The sequence below is a fragment of the Pholcus phalangioides genome, unplaced genomic scaffold (assembly GCF_987345545.1).
Source record: "Pholcus phalangioides strain wild (caught in Gottingen) unplaced genomic scaffold, Ppha-v1.0 ptg000031l_1, whole genome shotgun sequence".
Lineage (NCBI taxonomy): Eukaryota > Metazoa > Arthropoda > Arachnida > Araneae > Pholcidae > Pholcus > Pholcus phalangioides.
The window spans coordinates 1,538,354-1,553,612 of NW_028301621.1; the positions used below are offsets into that span (position 1 = coordinate 1,538,354).

Genomic DNA, 15,259 nt, shown 5'->3' on the forward strand with positions numbered 1-15,259 from the left:
CAACCATAAATTTACACATTAATATTCTATTTATTCTGAAATTAAACATTTTCCATCAAACAATTTGTTCAAATGGATTATATAATATAATTTGAAATAAAAAAATAAGCCAAGTCAAAATGAATTAAATGAAATAAATGTTAAATGAATTAAATAAGTCATAAACACAAATTACTTTGCAGTGCTGATGCAATAAGATACTGGTTCAACAGTGGCAAAATCTCTGGATAATACTTCTGCATTTCAAAGTCCGGAATTTCTTTACACCACAACTTGAGAGTGTCCAATCCTATCTCAGCCAGTGGCAAATAGCTCAATCCAAGCCTAAATGCATGCTTTAAAAAATAATGAATCCATATTTAATGTTTAAAAAAAATTTTATTGTTACAAAGCATTTCAACATTACATACATATAAATCTGCATTTTATTATCTGCAAAAAACATTTCTTACCTCAGTACATTTCTCTGAAAGGAAATACTTCAAAACTTTAAATAATGTGACTGATATGGGTAGTTATTAATTGACAAACTGTAAAATGACTTCACATATTAACTTGAATGCATCTTTTCAAATGGAATACTAGACAAGAATCAGAATTTAACCCTTAATATTTATTGATAATATTAGTTATAATTTCTAGAAAAATTTCCAGCACACTATTACAATCTTGAGCCCTTTGATTATTCTACTGGGATGGGGATTTTTGAAAAGTTTGCCACACATACCAAACTCTTAGATACCACTGTTACTACTACTAAACTGAACATGCACCTGCTGAGGAAGACATTCCTCTGCAGAATTTCTAACAAACCAGTTAGGGGTCTGTCTAGACTTATTTATTATTTTATAAAAATGATTCTTAATTTTGTGAAACAGTCTTTAATTTTATGAAAAGTAAATAAGTTAATTTAGTGCAAAAGATAAAATGTCTAATTTATAGTTTCATTTATTTGTATTTCGCAAGAAGTTTTTTAGATCCAGAATTTTGTGAAGAGTTCTGGAAAACAGATCCGAATTTTGACTGGATGACCCCTGCAGTTACATGCCAGAATCTGTTTTCTAAACGTATTTATGTAGTCACAGTTGTGCTTGTTTCTTGTTTGGCTTATGCTGCCATATGAATTCCCCATTTTGAAATGAAGATGGTAAATACTTGAGTTTTAATGTTAATTAAGCAGACCATCATGTTGAAGGTCTGCCTTCTCTCTGTAGAAATACTTTCAAATGGGAGAAGGTTCCCCTTCATGCACATACCTAGATACCAGAAGACAACCCCACATATTTGTAACTTATACATTGCATCATTCAGACAGGAATACAGGAACAGTGGCAACTGGAAGACCTGCAGAGCTGGAAGACTAGTGACTTGGGTGGCTATTGCTATTTTTTCACTATTTCAGTACATTGAGTGTCACAATAACCAAACTATTTCTTTATTATAATCTTGCAACTGCACAAAGGGTGGTGAACTAAAACCTGCATTCATTTTTACTCAGTCTCCTGGATTTGAACATTTTCAAGTAGCAGGTATGAGGAAGAATGGGCAATTCAAGTTGTCTTCTGTCTCTTTCCTCCTAAAAATTGATTAAACTATCGCTATGTGGCAAGGAACAAATGTTTTGTAACTACACTCTTACCAAGGTGTCCATAATGCCAAAACTTTTCTCACATTTTTTGCCATAAAAGAAAAAAATTAATGCAAACCTGAAGTGCTGGTATAAGTATGTAAAGTTCTCTTTTGACGATTTGGATGGGTAAGGCCAGAACAACAAGAAGGCAAGAAGCCAGAAGATCATCTTTAAACTGCTGCATATGAACAAGGATTTCTTTTGCAAACTTTGCAAACAATTGGAGACACATGATACGCTCGTCTTCTTCAATTGAGGTTCTTTCAATTCCAGAGATAGTTTCCTCTGAAATATTCTTTGAATCCAAAGAAACAGACCCAAATTATCAAATCATGTTAACTATGAGAAACATAAAGTAAAGAGAAAATCTCACAAAATTACCAAATATAAAAAATATTGCTTAATCAATTACATTTTTTTTAATATAGCAATCAAACTATGATGCTAATTGGCTGGCAATTAAATTATTTTTTACCTCAAAAGAATAAATGCTTTATATCAAGGAAATATACTTTTTTTAATATTATGCCAAGGTGAACTCAGGAAAAAAAAAGTCATCTGAGGCATAAAATCATAACTGAACAAAGTGACAGGTTGAAATTCTCAAGATTGATTTAATTTTGAAAGAATCCATGTCACATTAAAGTAGCTAAAAAAAATAAAATATGCTTTGACTATTTAAAATTCTAATCTCATTTTCCAATAGTGCAAAATGTCAGAGAATCTTCCAGTATAGATTTGTGTAGCTAAATAAGTTTTCAAATATAAAAAGAAAAGTCTCCCCCCCCCCTGTTCACTTACTTTATACTTCAAAATTAAAGTTTTAAAAACTATCTGCCATTTCAAATAGTTTCAAACCATTTACAAATAGGTTATTTTTATGTAGGTTTAATAATAAACAAATGCTTAATGGGTGGAAGAGCTTAATTGGATATTATTTTTAAGTAAAAATCACTTTCATAAAAAAGCTGACCATTTTACCTTAAAATATCCTATCTTGAAACATATATTTAAATTCAATGCTACCAACTTGTAGAAGCCACTAATGAAAGGGTGCCTAAAATCGGGAAGAAAAAGCAGGTTACTAGCAATTTAAACCACTCAATGAAACAAGTTTTGATTCAAAAAGATGTAAACAAAAGCTATTCTAAACAATATAGCAACTTCTTGATTTGCATGAAAGATATATGTATATTTTTTATGTATATATACCTAGTTAAAATCATATACAACACCCTCTGAAACAGTGGTTCTCAACCTTTATTGTATATAATTTCAGAGTACTTTTCAGAATATTATTTTTATGGCAGAGCCCCGCAGGTCTCTTTTTTTTAAAATCAAATCCGATTCATTTTATTTTTTTCAAGTGGTCACAGAGAACTACATTTATCTGTTTTGTTGCACCATGGTCATTTTCTACATATAAGGGATAATTAGACCAGAACCTACAATTTATTGCTGATTCCGAACAGTCTTTTTATACTCACCAAGGGATTGGTGGGCTAACTCGTTGGTGTGGGACTCACTGTGGTAGCAATCTTATTCTGCGGTCATGTCACTGTTTCTGTTGTACCCCATGTCAGGAAAGTTTATGACAAGGACGAACCGGGAATCAAACTCACGACATATCTAAACATCCTTCGGTACTTTATATAGGCGAGTATCTTATCGACCTGGGCTACCACGCCCATTCTAACCACTTCACAACAAGCTTTTGGCAAGAAATTTGGCTTATCTCTATTTCACAAATCTGCAATAAATATGGCAAAATTTCCTAACCTAACTGCACATTAGAAAACGAAAGAAGAGAGAAAGAAAAAATATAAAAGTATAATAGATAAGATAGATGAGTTTTTTTCTAGAATTTTCTTTCGCTTGTACATGTACATAGTAGAAAGATACATTGTGTGTGGGGAAAAAATCATTAACAGGAGTATAGAGGGGAAAGGAAAAAGCAACATTTCCATATAGACAGGGTTACTATAAACCTTTGTGATGGTGAAGTGAGAGAGGAAAGAAAACACAGAGAACTTGTTTCAATTTATTTTACTGGTGTTCGGATGTAATATTACATCCGAGATCATAAAGAGACTAAAATGATACTGGCCTATATAGCAATATTGATCTTTGGTTCGGATGCAGTTTTGAGTGTTAATATATTCCATATACAATTAATCCTTCATAATGATAAATTTCTCTAATTCCTCAATTATCATAGCATAGGATTTTCACTGTTTTTATTTTTATAATTTAAAACTAAAATTTTATAAAAGTTTACTTTGTGGTACTGCAGATGGTCTCTCGTGCAAAAACATAAACCCATTTTCGAAAGAAGTCAACACACTTGCTAGCCAAAAAATCTCTGAAATAATTTCAAAAATATATATATGTTTCAATAGTTTAGGCACAGTAATAAAATTACAACAAAACGTAAAAGTAGATAACATAATAATTTCAAAAAATAAATATCTTTATAGTGGATGAAACAAACCATAAAAAACAAGTGTAAAAAAGTTTAGGCCCAAATCAAATAAATGTTTATAAATTCCTATATCACACACGAAAAAATATTTCACATATTTATACAGTTACTCTGGCATTGGATCATTTTAAATACTCCCTTTTCCATGTGCAGTTAGTTCCTTTAGAAACTTTCCGGGAACTAAGGAATACCATGTCGCTTCTATTGCTGCTTTCACTCCACAACAAGGCTATGGGAGTATTGCCCCCCATTGTTGTACACTGAGTGGGGTCAAGATAATCCCACACATTTTCTATAGGATTAAAATCTGGGATAACGGCTGGTCAAAACATTGTATTGTGAAAATAACTGCTTTGTAGAAGTATTGGGGGCGTTATCTTTATGAATTAATTACTATTTATTTCTAATTATTTCAAGTGGGAGCAGATTATGTTCAACAGTTTTCTGACAGTTTTTCAGAATTTTTTTTTGTAACCCTCAACATAAAATCTTGGTCACTGATGTGAGGATTGTTTCAAGGTGCCATGAAATTCATTTTTTGCATTCAGTTCCCCAAAACTCAGTTTCTAATATCTAAGTTTGATGCTACAGTTCTGGCATTTACTCATTTAGATGTCATGATCTTTATTTGCTTTAATTTTGCATTAAGAAATCTGATACTAATACTAATTCTGCCAATTGAAAAATCCATCTTATAATTAAAAGATTAATTTTTCAATTGCCGGAATTAGTATTATTTCCCTTCTCATTATTACTCACTACTACTGAACTACAGCTGCACCTCATAGAAATTTCTAACAAATTGGAACATGTCAGAAAGTGCTGTGTAATGTGTCACAGTCACATACACAGTGGGGGGAGGACAATCACTCCCTATAGCCAAATGGCTGTTATTTCTGGGAAGCCCCTCATATTTTAGTGTTTCCACACATGGGGAAAAAAAATTGAGAAATGCTGGTCTAAGTACTAAATATGAAAAACGCACCTCTTGCTATGATGCTTTAATGGAGCCATTAGAATAATTCTTATGCCATCATATTATATCAGATATATAAACATAAACAATTTATAGATACATTTCATTCAAAATCTTAAAAAGTTTTAAAATTTCCAAAAACAATTTTGTCTTTTGCATCAATGATAAGTGCAGCTTAAACAAAATGTTTATCATGCCCTGGTCAGAAAACAAAGTGTTAATTTTAATTGACAATTTCAAGATAAAAATATTCAAGAAATTTTCTGATTAAAATTCATTCAACCACTTACCGACAGAAATCAACAACATTTACAAAGATTCTGCAGTCATTCATATTGGAAGGTTGCACACCATGAACAGGATCGGATGAAGGAGACCAATCTTTCCCTGCTTCTGCTTCAATTGCCTCATCTGTGTCCTTTATGAATAGAAATTACTAAGTTAGTTATCTGAAATTAAAATCGAAAGAAATTCTAACCTAAATCTCTGTTACATTGGAAATGATGGAGAAATTCAGCACAACAGTATATATGTGTTTATAAAGTAATAATATAAGTTTTGCTTTAAAAACACTCATTTAATTACATTTAAACGTGTACTAGTGGTAATAACACATTTTTGTGAAAACCATAGTCCATTTCAGGTTAACTTTGCAGTGAAGGGGAAGCTACGAGGGAACCACATCACTCGTTGCTATGGGAACGAAAGCCTCTTAACCAATGTATCGATGCGCGGCCTTGGTAAGGTATGGCCGATTCTCGCCAATCTCACTGAGAAAAATCTTTTTTTATGTGTAACGTAATGAGTGTAAAAAAATTGCGTAGTAAATTAATAATAATTATAGAATTAAAAAAAGATACCAGTGCCGATACTTTCGAAATTAAAGTGAGGTTTTTGAAATAATTTTTTTTTTTTATTAGAAAGTGTTTTTAAATTTAGAAAAATAATTATCTTACATCAGAGAGTCACTTACTCTTCATATTGATGTGCCATAAGTAACACTAAAAATTTTGATAAACATACCAATATTTTTCTGCAATATTTCCCTTCCTTCTTAGCTGAAATTTATTAATTTAAAAATTTTAAGCGATTAAACATCGGTTCAAAACAATATTTTTTCAGTATTTTTTTCAAAACCATAAAAAAAATTGAAATATTCTGCATAATGGATCACCGTAAATCTCCGATGTATGGGAACTATATTTTGCGGCGAAGGAATACACTCTCTACCTTTCTCTTCACTGCAAAGTTAGCCTGAAACGAACTATAGAAGATTTGAATGTTCATTTCAACTAAATATTGTTGTTTCCTTACTCTGTTCTTCTATAACATATATATCCCAAGACTATTTTCTTTAACCACTTTACGACCATAGGAGGACATAATATATCAAACGTCAGTGGAATGAATTCAAACAAGTTTACTCTGTTTTCTTTCCTCTCTACTGATCATCCCGAAGCTTTTTTGCAAACTTGCAATTTTTTTTTCTTTTTGGTTTTTTGTATACCCTGATAGTGATTTTTCCCCCTCACATACAATGTATCTTTCTTTAAATTGAAAGAGAACAGGTAAGGTGAGGGTGAAAAGAAATATAGCTTTGTACCTACATTCTTATTACATTATCTTTTATAGTCTTACTCTTTTATTTGTGTTTTTTTCCCCCTTTTCTAATGTGCAGTTAGGTTGGGACACAAGGTTACTATATCTATTGCCAATTAGTCAAATAGAGAGCATCTGAATTTCTTGCCAATTCCTTTGTGAGCGAAGGGATTAAGCAATTTCCTAATATTGGCTGATAGAGAATCTGGGGAGTAAGTCAAAATTAGCATTGATTTTGCAATTTGCTCATCTGTGACAGAAATCAGGAAATTGGCTGTAGATGTGGTCAATTCAAATTCTTTTTATAAATATCGTGCCTTACATACATCATATACATGATGACGACTCTAGGGACTTATGCTTACTCATAATGCTTACCATTTCATCATTACTACCAATAGAAAGATTCAGCTTTTCGAACAGGTTTAAAACAGTTGAAACAATCTCATTATAAATGGACTCTTTAACCATCTGCCTTTCAGAGAGTAAGGTACCAGAAGCTGTCAATTCCTGAGAAATATTAAAACACAAATTTTAAAAAATGATTATAGCCTCATAAAATTTGATATGTTGTATTTCGTTCATCAACTGATCATCTTAAGTATACTACTAAACCATACATGCACCTCATCCATATTCCTCTGCGGTTCTTCCAATTCTTCAAAGAATTGGTACATGTTGGAATATGGGTGTCCATGTTGTGAACCTAACTTGAAGTTTATTTTGGTGTGATGTTTGTTATGGTGCTGCCATCTGTTTTCAAACTATGAGTGAAGTATAATGATTGAAGATTTGTAGGCCTGTTGCTCTGTGGCAAGACTTTTTAACAGGGAGATGGGTTTGCATTCGCACCTTAAAGATGGGAACCACAGAAAACGAACTTCAACCGACCACCACTATTGTGAATCTTAAATGCACTGTAAACAGAGTAACGTGCAAAAACTCCCCAGCTTAGAATAAACTTGAAATGTATGATAAGTACTACTATATGAACTACTGAATCAATCATTAACTTGGTTATTTGATTTATTTCAGTATTCCATTAACTAACAAATCATTTAATTCAACATACTAAAGATATTTAATCATTATGACTTTAAAGAAGTGCATTAACTTTTAATTATTAACCAAAGTAGCACATTTTAGTGCTATACATGAATGATACACCAGAACTCTGCCATCAAACTTATCCCCTTTGCGAGATCTCTTCTAGCCTAGCTCCATGGCAGTGTGGAAAATTTTAAATTATACAGAGTATGTGAATCAATTGAAAACTGGTAAACACAAAAGCCTTTCAAATACTTTTAAACCTAATTTTAAAGAATTTCAACTCATGAATTGGTATAAAGTATCGATAAGACAAAGTCTGTAGACTAAAGAAAGTTATATTTAGACCTCCAATCTCTCTCTCTCAGTTACTAATTGCATTATATAAATACACGTGCACAAAGCAGGCTGTAAAATGCTTTTTGAACAATGAGCTAGACACTTGCTTGAGAAAAGAGCCAAATGCAAAGAATTTTCCAGGCAAATAAGTGAAAATTTGTTTGCCGTTATAAAAGAAATAGCATGAACTAACCTTTGACTGCGCAGCATCCAGCAAGTCATTCCAAAGAGGTAAATAATTTTTATAGGTGATCACTTTATTCCTTGGATTTCTTGCAATCATATTAACTTCTGTTTCATTTATAGCTTCAACTTCAGAAACTAAAGTATGACAGCAGGCTCTTACAAGGCCTTGATAGACTAAAAGAAAAATAAACATTACAGTTTAGATATTACAGATAGTTTTGCTAGATAAAATATATACATACATGTATAGGATATGATAAAAATATTTTACACATTGATCATTCTAGATTAATTAATAGCTGATATTGAATAACTAAAGCTTCATGCTTTTTACAAGGAGATACAATTATAATACATAATCGACCTAGGCATAGTAACCTAAATATTTAAGCATAAATTTTAATTGCATTTTTCAAAATTAGTATAAAGTCAGGATTCATCATTATCAAGAATACTTGAAAATCGGATACAATATTTCAATATTCATATACTGTGCAGTAGATATTATAAGAGAGAGAATTATGAGGCTTCATTTCAATGATACAAACTCTATTTTAAACCAAAGAAAAAGTGTAATAATTTACAAATAATAAAGTACTATTGATTACATTAGGTTTTTTTTATTTTACATAGATAGCATTTTTTTAAATTTGTTGTTATACCAGTCTACGATTAGTTTACCTGTATGAGACAAAAACTCTTTGAACACATCTGCTTTCGAGACCAAAGCAGCATACACCTTGAAAATAGTTATTCCCACAAGGAATTTATGAGCTGAAAGTACATATGGATATTGTTCCATCTGAAAGATGATCAACTTCTTTAAAGAAAAAAGTACGGTACTGGGAATCTGAAAGTAAAAAGAAATAAAAATTAATCTCTTGGCCACAAAAAAAAAATTCTTCAAACTTGAAAACTCATTTTTTAAATTAAAATAATTCAAATAAACAGTACCACATCCATTTCTTTCATAATTCCAGCAAGAGCATCCAAAAATGATGGAAGAGAGGGAAGTACTTCTTCAATATTTCTTTCATCACTGGAAAATACAAAATCTCATTACAATCCCACATATTTTAAACAGAACAAAAGCCTGCAGTTCAAATATCTAAAGATATAGGTGAAAAATGACTGATGTTTTTGGGCTTTCTGCGATGTTTATGAAATCCAAGTCCTCAAATTAGAGCCCATAACTGAAAAACTTTTGAACCAATGTTTCCCACAGTGAGCAATATCACTCCCTTGGGGGAGGGGGTGATGGAATGGTCTGAGGAGGGAGGGTAAAAGCTACAAATATAACATAGGGATAATATGCATTGGCTTGAGTTGGGGCATGATGAGAGAAAAAATTTCTGAAAAAGGGAGCAAGGGGAAAAAAACGTTTGGGAAACTCTGGTTTAAACTAAGAAGAGAGATAATCATTGTGTGAAATTTGACATTCAATATACTTTTACGTGTGTATTCATAGATAAATTTGGGAAAAAATTCTGGTTTTCCCACAAACGAAATTTCTATTCATGGAACACTGATTCGATACTGCGAAAGTAGTGAAGGCAAAAACTGATAATACTTATATATATATGGTAATTATTTGTTTCTGAAGTATTTTTATATTAAAGTTTTTATTTTCTATTAAAAACTTAAATTACAACACTCGTGCCTCCTTTTTTTATTGCTAAAAAAATTATGCATGGGAAATTTCCAATGTTCATGGGATGGAACTATTGCCACAAACTCTTGTGAAGCTTCAAATTTCTTGAAGCAGTTGGCATTATTAATATCGAGAATTTCTTAGTATTGTGTTACATGTGGGAACATAATAACAAAACATATAAACACACCAACCACATTTCAGTGATCACTAACCTGAAGAAAATATGTTCACTCATCTGAATCACTTTGAATAACATGGCTTTAACCTCATTTTCGTCTTTAAGACATTTACATGCCTGAAAAAAAATTGAATGAATTTACTTTTATATTCTCCATGTAATTTATGCATAATACAGTGGGTTTTTTTTACCTTTTTTTTATTTCACGGCACACTTGAACCTACAGTTAAACTTCTACTGCACACTTAATTTCAGATTTTTTTAAAGAAGTAGTTTCAATGATTTAATCACTAATATATAATTAGTTTATTTTGTAAATAAAAGATAATCAAAATTCCCGAAACAAATAGCAATTAAAATATAAGATAGCAAAAAAATAGAATATTATACAGAAGTTTCAGTTAAATTTCAGACATGTGTAGTCAAGTTTTTTCCAAATCCCAGCTATGATCAGTTTTTATTTTTAATATTGCATAGTGTGAATCCCAAAAAAATGGTTTGCAAAATAGCATTATGCATAAAGTCAGTGGAAATATTTGGAGGAGGGGCTCACACCCAATACTTCTATAGATATTATGGAGATGGTGGCAAATATATATATTGGAACTCAGGCTCATGGGCCAGATACAAGTTAACATCTATGCACAAATGCGAAGTTGCGAACAGATGAATATTGCGGTTTTTAAATCAATATTTAGAATCCCTAGCAAGTCAAAACTGAAGCAATTACACTGCTAAAAACAATTAGGGGAGCAAGCAAAAAAGTGAAAAAAACAGTGCGAGACAGCCACGTATTGGCATACAATGGATAGTACACGCATATCAATGCGCAATACAGAAAAAAGACGTAAAAAAATTTGGAATTAAGCTTTAATTCTTTGAAAATATGGAAAAAACATGAAAAGATGATTTAGGGCAACAATTTGGTTACATGTAAACGATAAAAAAAAGTACTGTTTAGACATGATGCATGAGTTTTAATAGGGCGTGTGGTCTCCTCGAACAGCTAAGACTGCTGCACACCTGTTTGCCATGGATGTGATGAGGTTATCAATCAGACTTTGGGGAATACTGTTCCACTCCTCAAGAAGTGCAATCTGCAAGTCTTGGACAGTAACAGGCGGCCTTGGTCGCACAGCAATGCATCGTCCGAGCATGTCCGATTGGATTCAGGTCAGGAGAGCACTCTGGCCATTCCATACGCTGTATTGTTTCAGCTTCAAGCATGTTCTCCACCAGACGAGCTCTATGCGGTCGGGCATTATCATCCTGGAAAACAAAGGAATCTCCAATGGCTCCAGCGTAAGGGATGACATGAGGTAACAGTATCTCGTCTGCATACCTTCGGGCCATCAAAGTGCCATTCCGAATAATATGCAGGTCCGTACGTCCGCCTATGCTGATTCCACCCCATACCATCCAACCAGTTCGTCTGTATTGTGACCTTTCACGAACGAATGCGGGGTTATTTCGAGTGCCCCTGTCCCTCCATACCAGAACACGTCGGATGTCACACTCCAGACTGAATCGGGACTCGTCTGTAAACAGCACTTGGCTTCAATCATGTTGCTCCCAATCTCGATGTTCAGCAGCCCATCTTCTTCGGGCCGCACGGTGGCGTGGGGTCAACGGAATGCAGACCATTGGCCTACGTGCATAGAGCCCTCCCTCATGGAGCCGATTACGCACTGTTTGGCTGACACCTTTCGTCATGTTGCCAAGAGCAACCGTCTTTGCAGCTGCGTAGCATTCTCTGTTCTGTTTCGACGGGCTGTTAACTGTATATACCGGTCCTCAGTTGCTGTAGTGGCGCGTGGCCGACCTTGCCCTGGTCGACGTCTAACATTTCCTGTTTCTTGGAATCGATTCCACAGCCTTGCAACAACACTTCTGGCGACTCCAACAGCGTCCGCGACACAACGTTATGTTTGCCAGGATTCCATTCTGCCTATAACACGCCATGCCATGGATTCCGGTAAATCACGTTGTTGAGACATCCTCAAGTCACCTTGTCTCAAAAAAAAAATACTGCGCAATCGAATTTCACAGTTACGGCATTAAAACAGACGTTCTCTGCAACATCCCAATTTCTGCTTTTATCTCCTTTTTCTGGTTTTTGACGTCATGAACTTTGATTTGCATATGAAGTTTTCTTCTTCCGTTTCCTGCTAGGCTTTAAATTATGGATGATTCATTTTATGTTACTTATTGGTATACATCTTTGCGTAATTTTGTTACAACCATGTGCTCCCCTAATTGTTTTGAGCAGTGAATAAATGAATTGATTAGAATGGTCGGCAAAGTAAAAATATATCATATTTTTGTAAAGAAATTTACTGAATGCTTTGAACTTTGAACTTTGATTTGCATATGAAGTTTTCTTCTTCCGTTTCCTGCTAGGCTTTAAATTATGGATGATTCATTTTATGTTACTTATTGGTATACATCTTTGCGTAATTTTGTTACAACCATGTGCTCCCCTAATTGTTTTGAGCAGTGAATAAATGAATTGATTAGAATGGTCGGCAAAGTAAAAATATATCATATTTTTGTAAAGAAATTTACTGAATGCTAAAAATTATATACTGTTCAACTGTCTTGCTTACGTGTTTTGTTCTTTCAGGTGAGATATTACTTGGAATTCTCATTTTCAGTTAAATACTTAATACACAGACATTATAAAGATCTTAATTTAGGTTCTTAAACTTAATGTTATAAAATTTGAACTCATTATGTTTATGTTCATAAGAAAAATAATGTGGTTTATGTCCTATAGAATTTGTTACAGCACACCTACGACCCTCTCACAGCACATTGGTTGAAAACTGCTACTCTAAAGAAATGTGCAATAATAAATTTATTTTTGTAAGCTATATCATTTATCATGCAAATAATAAATCATTTATATAATCAATGATAAATTATATCATTTATCATTCAGAAACATGTCCATTAAACTGTTTTTGTGTGATTAAAAAAATAATGTTTTAGCATCTACAGTTGTGCTCTATATAACGACCTCCTTCGTCTCATTGAAAATGGACATTATATTGTAAGGGTCATTGTATTGAAAGCAAAACATACATGATAGTCATTCTATGAAAACATTTGGGACTTATCCGGTCATTGTAGTGGAATGTTCGCTATAATGCGGGGTCATTATAACAAGCGTTGACTGTACTTAGTGCAAGTTTATAAATACATACAAATCAGAAATTAATAGAAAAAATGACCATACACCTGCAAAGTAACCATATCCAACAACAGCGATTCTGATTTGTCTTGATTCTGATGTTTTGAGGAATGTATCTTTGAACTTTTCCATCAAAAACTGAATAAAGAGAAAGACAAGTAATTGGGTTTTTTTTGTCATAATAATGCAATATTATAGAATGCACATAAAAAAAAGCTTAAATAGTTCAAAAATTATAAGCCAAATTTAACTAATTTCTCTTGTAAGTAAATAAAAAAATGTATTCTTGTTTTTAAGTGAAAAAATAAAATAATTTGTTCTTGCTTTCATATACAGCTATATGTCACAATGCTATAGTTTCAACTTCATGTTAAATTCACACCACAGGAATATTGATATCAAGCCAAAATAACTATAATACAATAGAACAACAAATGGGAAAAAAATTCTCATAAGCTGACATTTCTCATTAACAGGTACTTTTTAAATCCCGTGGGCTTTGATGTATTTCATTAACTATTAACCGAGACTCCCCCGTTAGAAGGCAAAGCTTTCTGTCCTGTAGGTGCCTATTATTAAGAAGTACCACTGTATTTCTTTTGAGTTTTAGAGCTATGTCTCTTAACATATTATGCTCTTACCAATTACAACCATAATAGTGATTGCATTCAAACAAAACATGAATTGAGAAGAACAGGGAAGGTAACAGCTCTTTCATCCCTGAATTAATATAACATCTCACAAATTGAACATATAAAATCCATGTATCTAATGATATCGTACCAAAATTATATAAAATTCATACATTAAACAAACTCCTTGCAGAATCGTTATCTTCTTCAATCATAGAAGGTAGCCTGTTTGAGATCTGTATAGAAAAATAACCATTTCATTTCATTCTAAATACAGTCAAAAAAGTTTTACATAAGAAATTTAACACCTACAAAACTGATATAGTTCTTTTTTTCTTTGATTTTAAAATTTACAATGGAGGATTTAAATGGGACTCCACCAGATTTAAAAAATAAATTATATATTTTTTTAATATCTAAGGATGGGATTATATTTCAAAAGTATATTTTTTATAGTGTAATCCCAGGCTAAAAAAAAGTTTGTTTTTTTTCACAAAAGAATAAACCAGTGAATTTTTTACTTGTTTCAATATTTCAACCAGGGCAACATAAGCAATTTTCTGCAGCTCATTATGTCCACAATTGATGTATCCAGAAACTGTTTCGTACAGTTCTTGGGAATGTTGATAAATATGTGCAGAGAACTGACGTGAATGAGCAGCGAGTAGTTGCAGACCAGCTGTAAGGAAAACATATGGAATGTGTTATATATGGATCATTTGGTCACAGCTTATTGGCAGCAATGCAAATCGTATGCTCAGAAATACACACAGTGTTTGGTTTGGTAGTTGATTCCGTTCTGAAAGGAATATCTTGGATAAGGAATTCTGGATAAGGATCACATGATACATTCAAAAGACAATATCAATCTATATTAAATACTAAATAGGTATGCAAATCTGAATAAAATAATAGCTTTCACCGTAGCAAACACGTTTTGTCTGTAATTTGATAACGATAATAATAATCAAGCATTTTCTTCAACCTAATTATCACCAGCCTAATACTAAATACACAAATACTGTGTTTTATACATGTTCAGAGATTGAAAAAATTTGCTGCTACTTTTGTATCATGATATCATGTTTCAAAATGCAACTAATTGATTTTTTTGCTCTGCTTATTCACATCTTGAACACATGACCAAAGAATATAAAAATAATTCACAATCTACATATTTTTCCCATTTATCTCATCTGATTTATGAGAATGAGGACACTGCAAGTTGCAATAGATAAAAAAATGTAATTCACATAATATATTTCATAAAAAAATTATGTTTGACAAATATGTGAGAATATACAGGGTGATTATAATTAAAGTTCGTGTACTCTGAGTAGTTT

The 15,259-nt window shown here is 32.4% G+C and overlaps 1 protein-coding gene across 1 annotated transcript in view; it reads right to left on the reverse strand.

The window, feature by feature from the left end:
• LOC149066979 (DNA-dependent protein kinase catalytic subunit-like) overlaps nucleotides 1–15,259 on the reverse strand; it is a 133,420-nt gene that overhangs the window by 103,993 nt on the left and 14,168 nt on the right. Inside the window, exons 9-21 of the mRNA XM_089252858.1 lie at nucleotides 14,438–14,595; nucleotides 14,090–14,152; nucleotides 13,330–13,422; nucleotides 10,126–10,208; nucleotides 9,214–9,298; nucleotides 8,941–9,109; nucleotides 8,267–8,433; nucleotides 7,066–7,197; nucleotides 5,379–5,506; nucleotides 3,909–3,992; nucleotides 2,612–2,687; nucleotides 1,707–1,925; nucleotides 176–335 (exon numbers count right to left, since the gene is read on the reverse strand). Of these exons, the coding sequence (XP_089108984.1) occupies nucleotides 176–335; nucleotides 1,707–1,925; nucleotides 2,612–2,687; nucleotides 3,909–3,992; nucleotides 5,379–5,506; nucleotides 7,066–7,197; nucleotides 8,267–8,433; nucleotides 8,941–9,109; nucleotides 9,214–9,298; nucleotides 10,126–10,208; nucleotides 13,330–13,422; nucleotides 14,090–14,152; nucleotides 14,438–14,595 (1,617 nt within the window). The remainder of the gene's footprint in view (nucleotides 1–175; nucleotides 336–1,706; nucleotides 1,926–2,611; nucleotides 2,688–3,908; nucleotides 3,993–5,378; nucleotides 5,507–7,065; nucleotides 7,198–8,266; nucleotides 8,434–8,940; nucleotides 9,110–9,213; nucleotides 9,299–10,125; nucleotides 10,209–13,329; nucleotides 13,423–14,089; nucleotides 14,153–14,437; nucleotides 14,596–15,259) is intronic.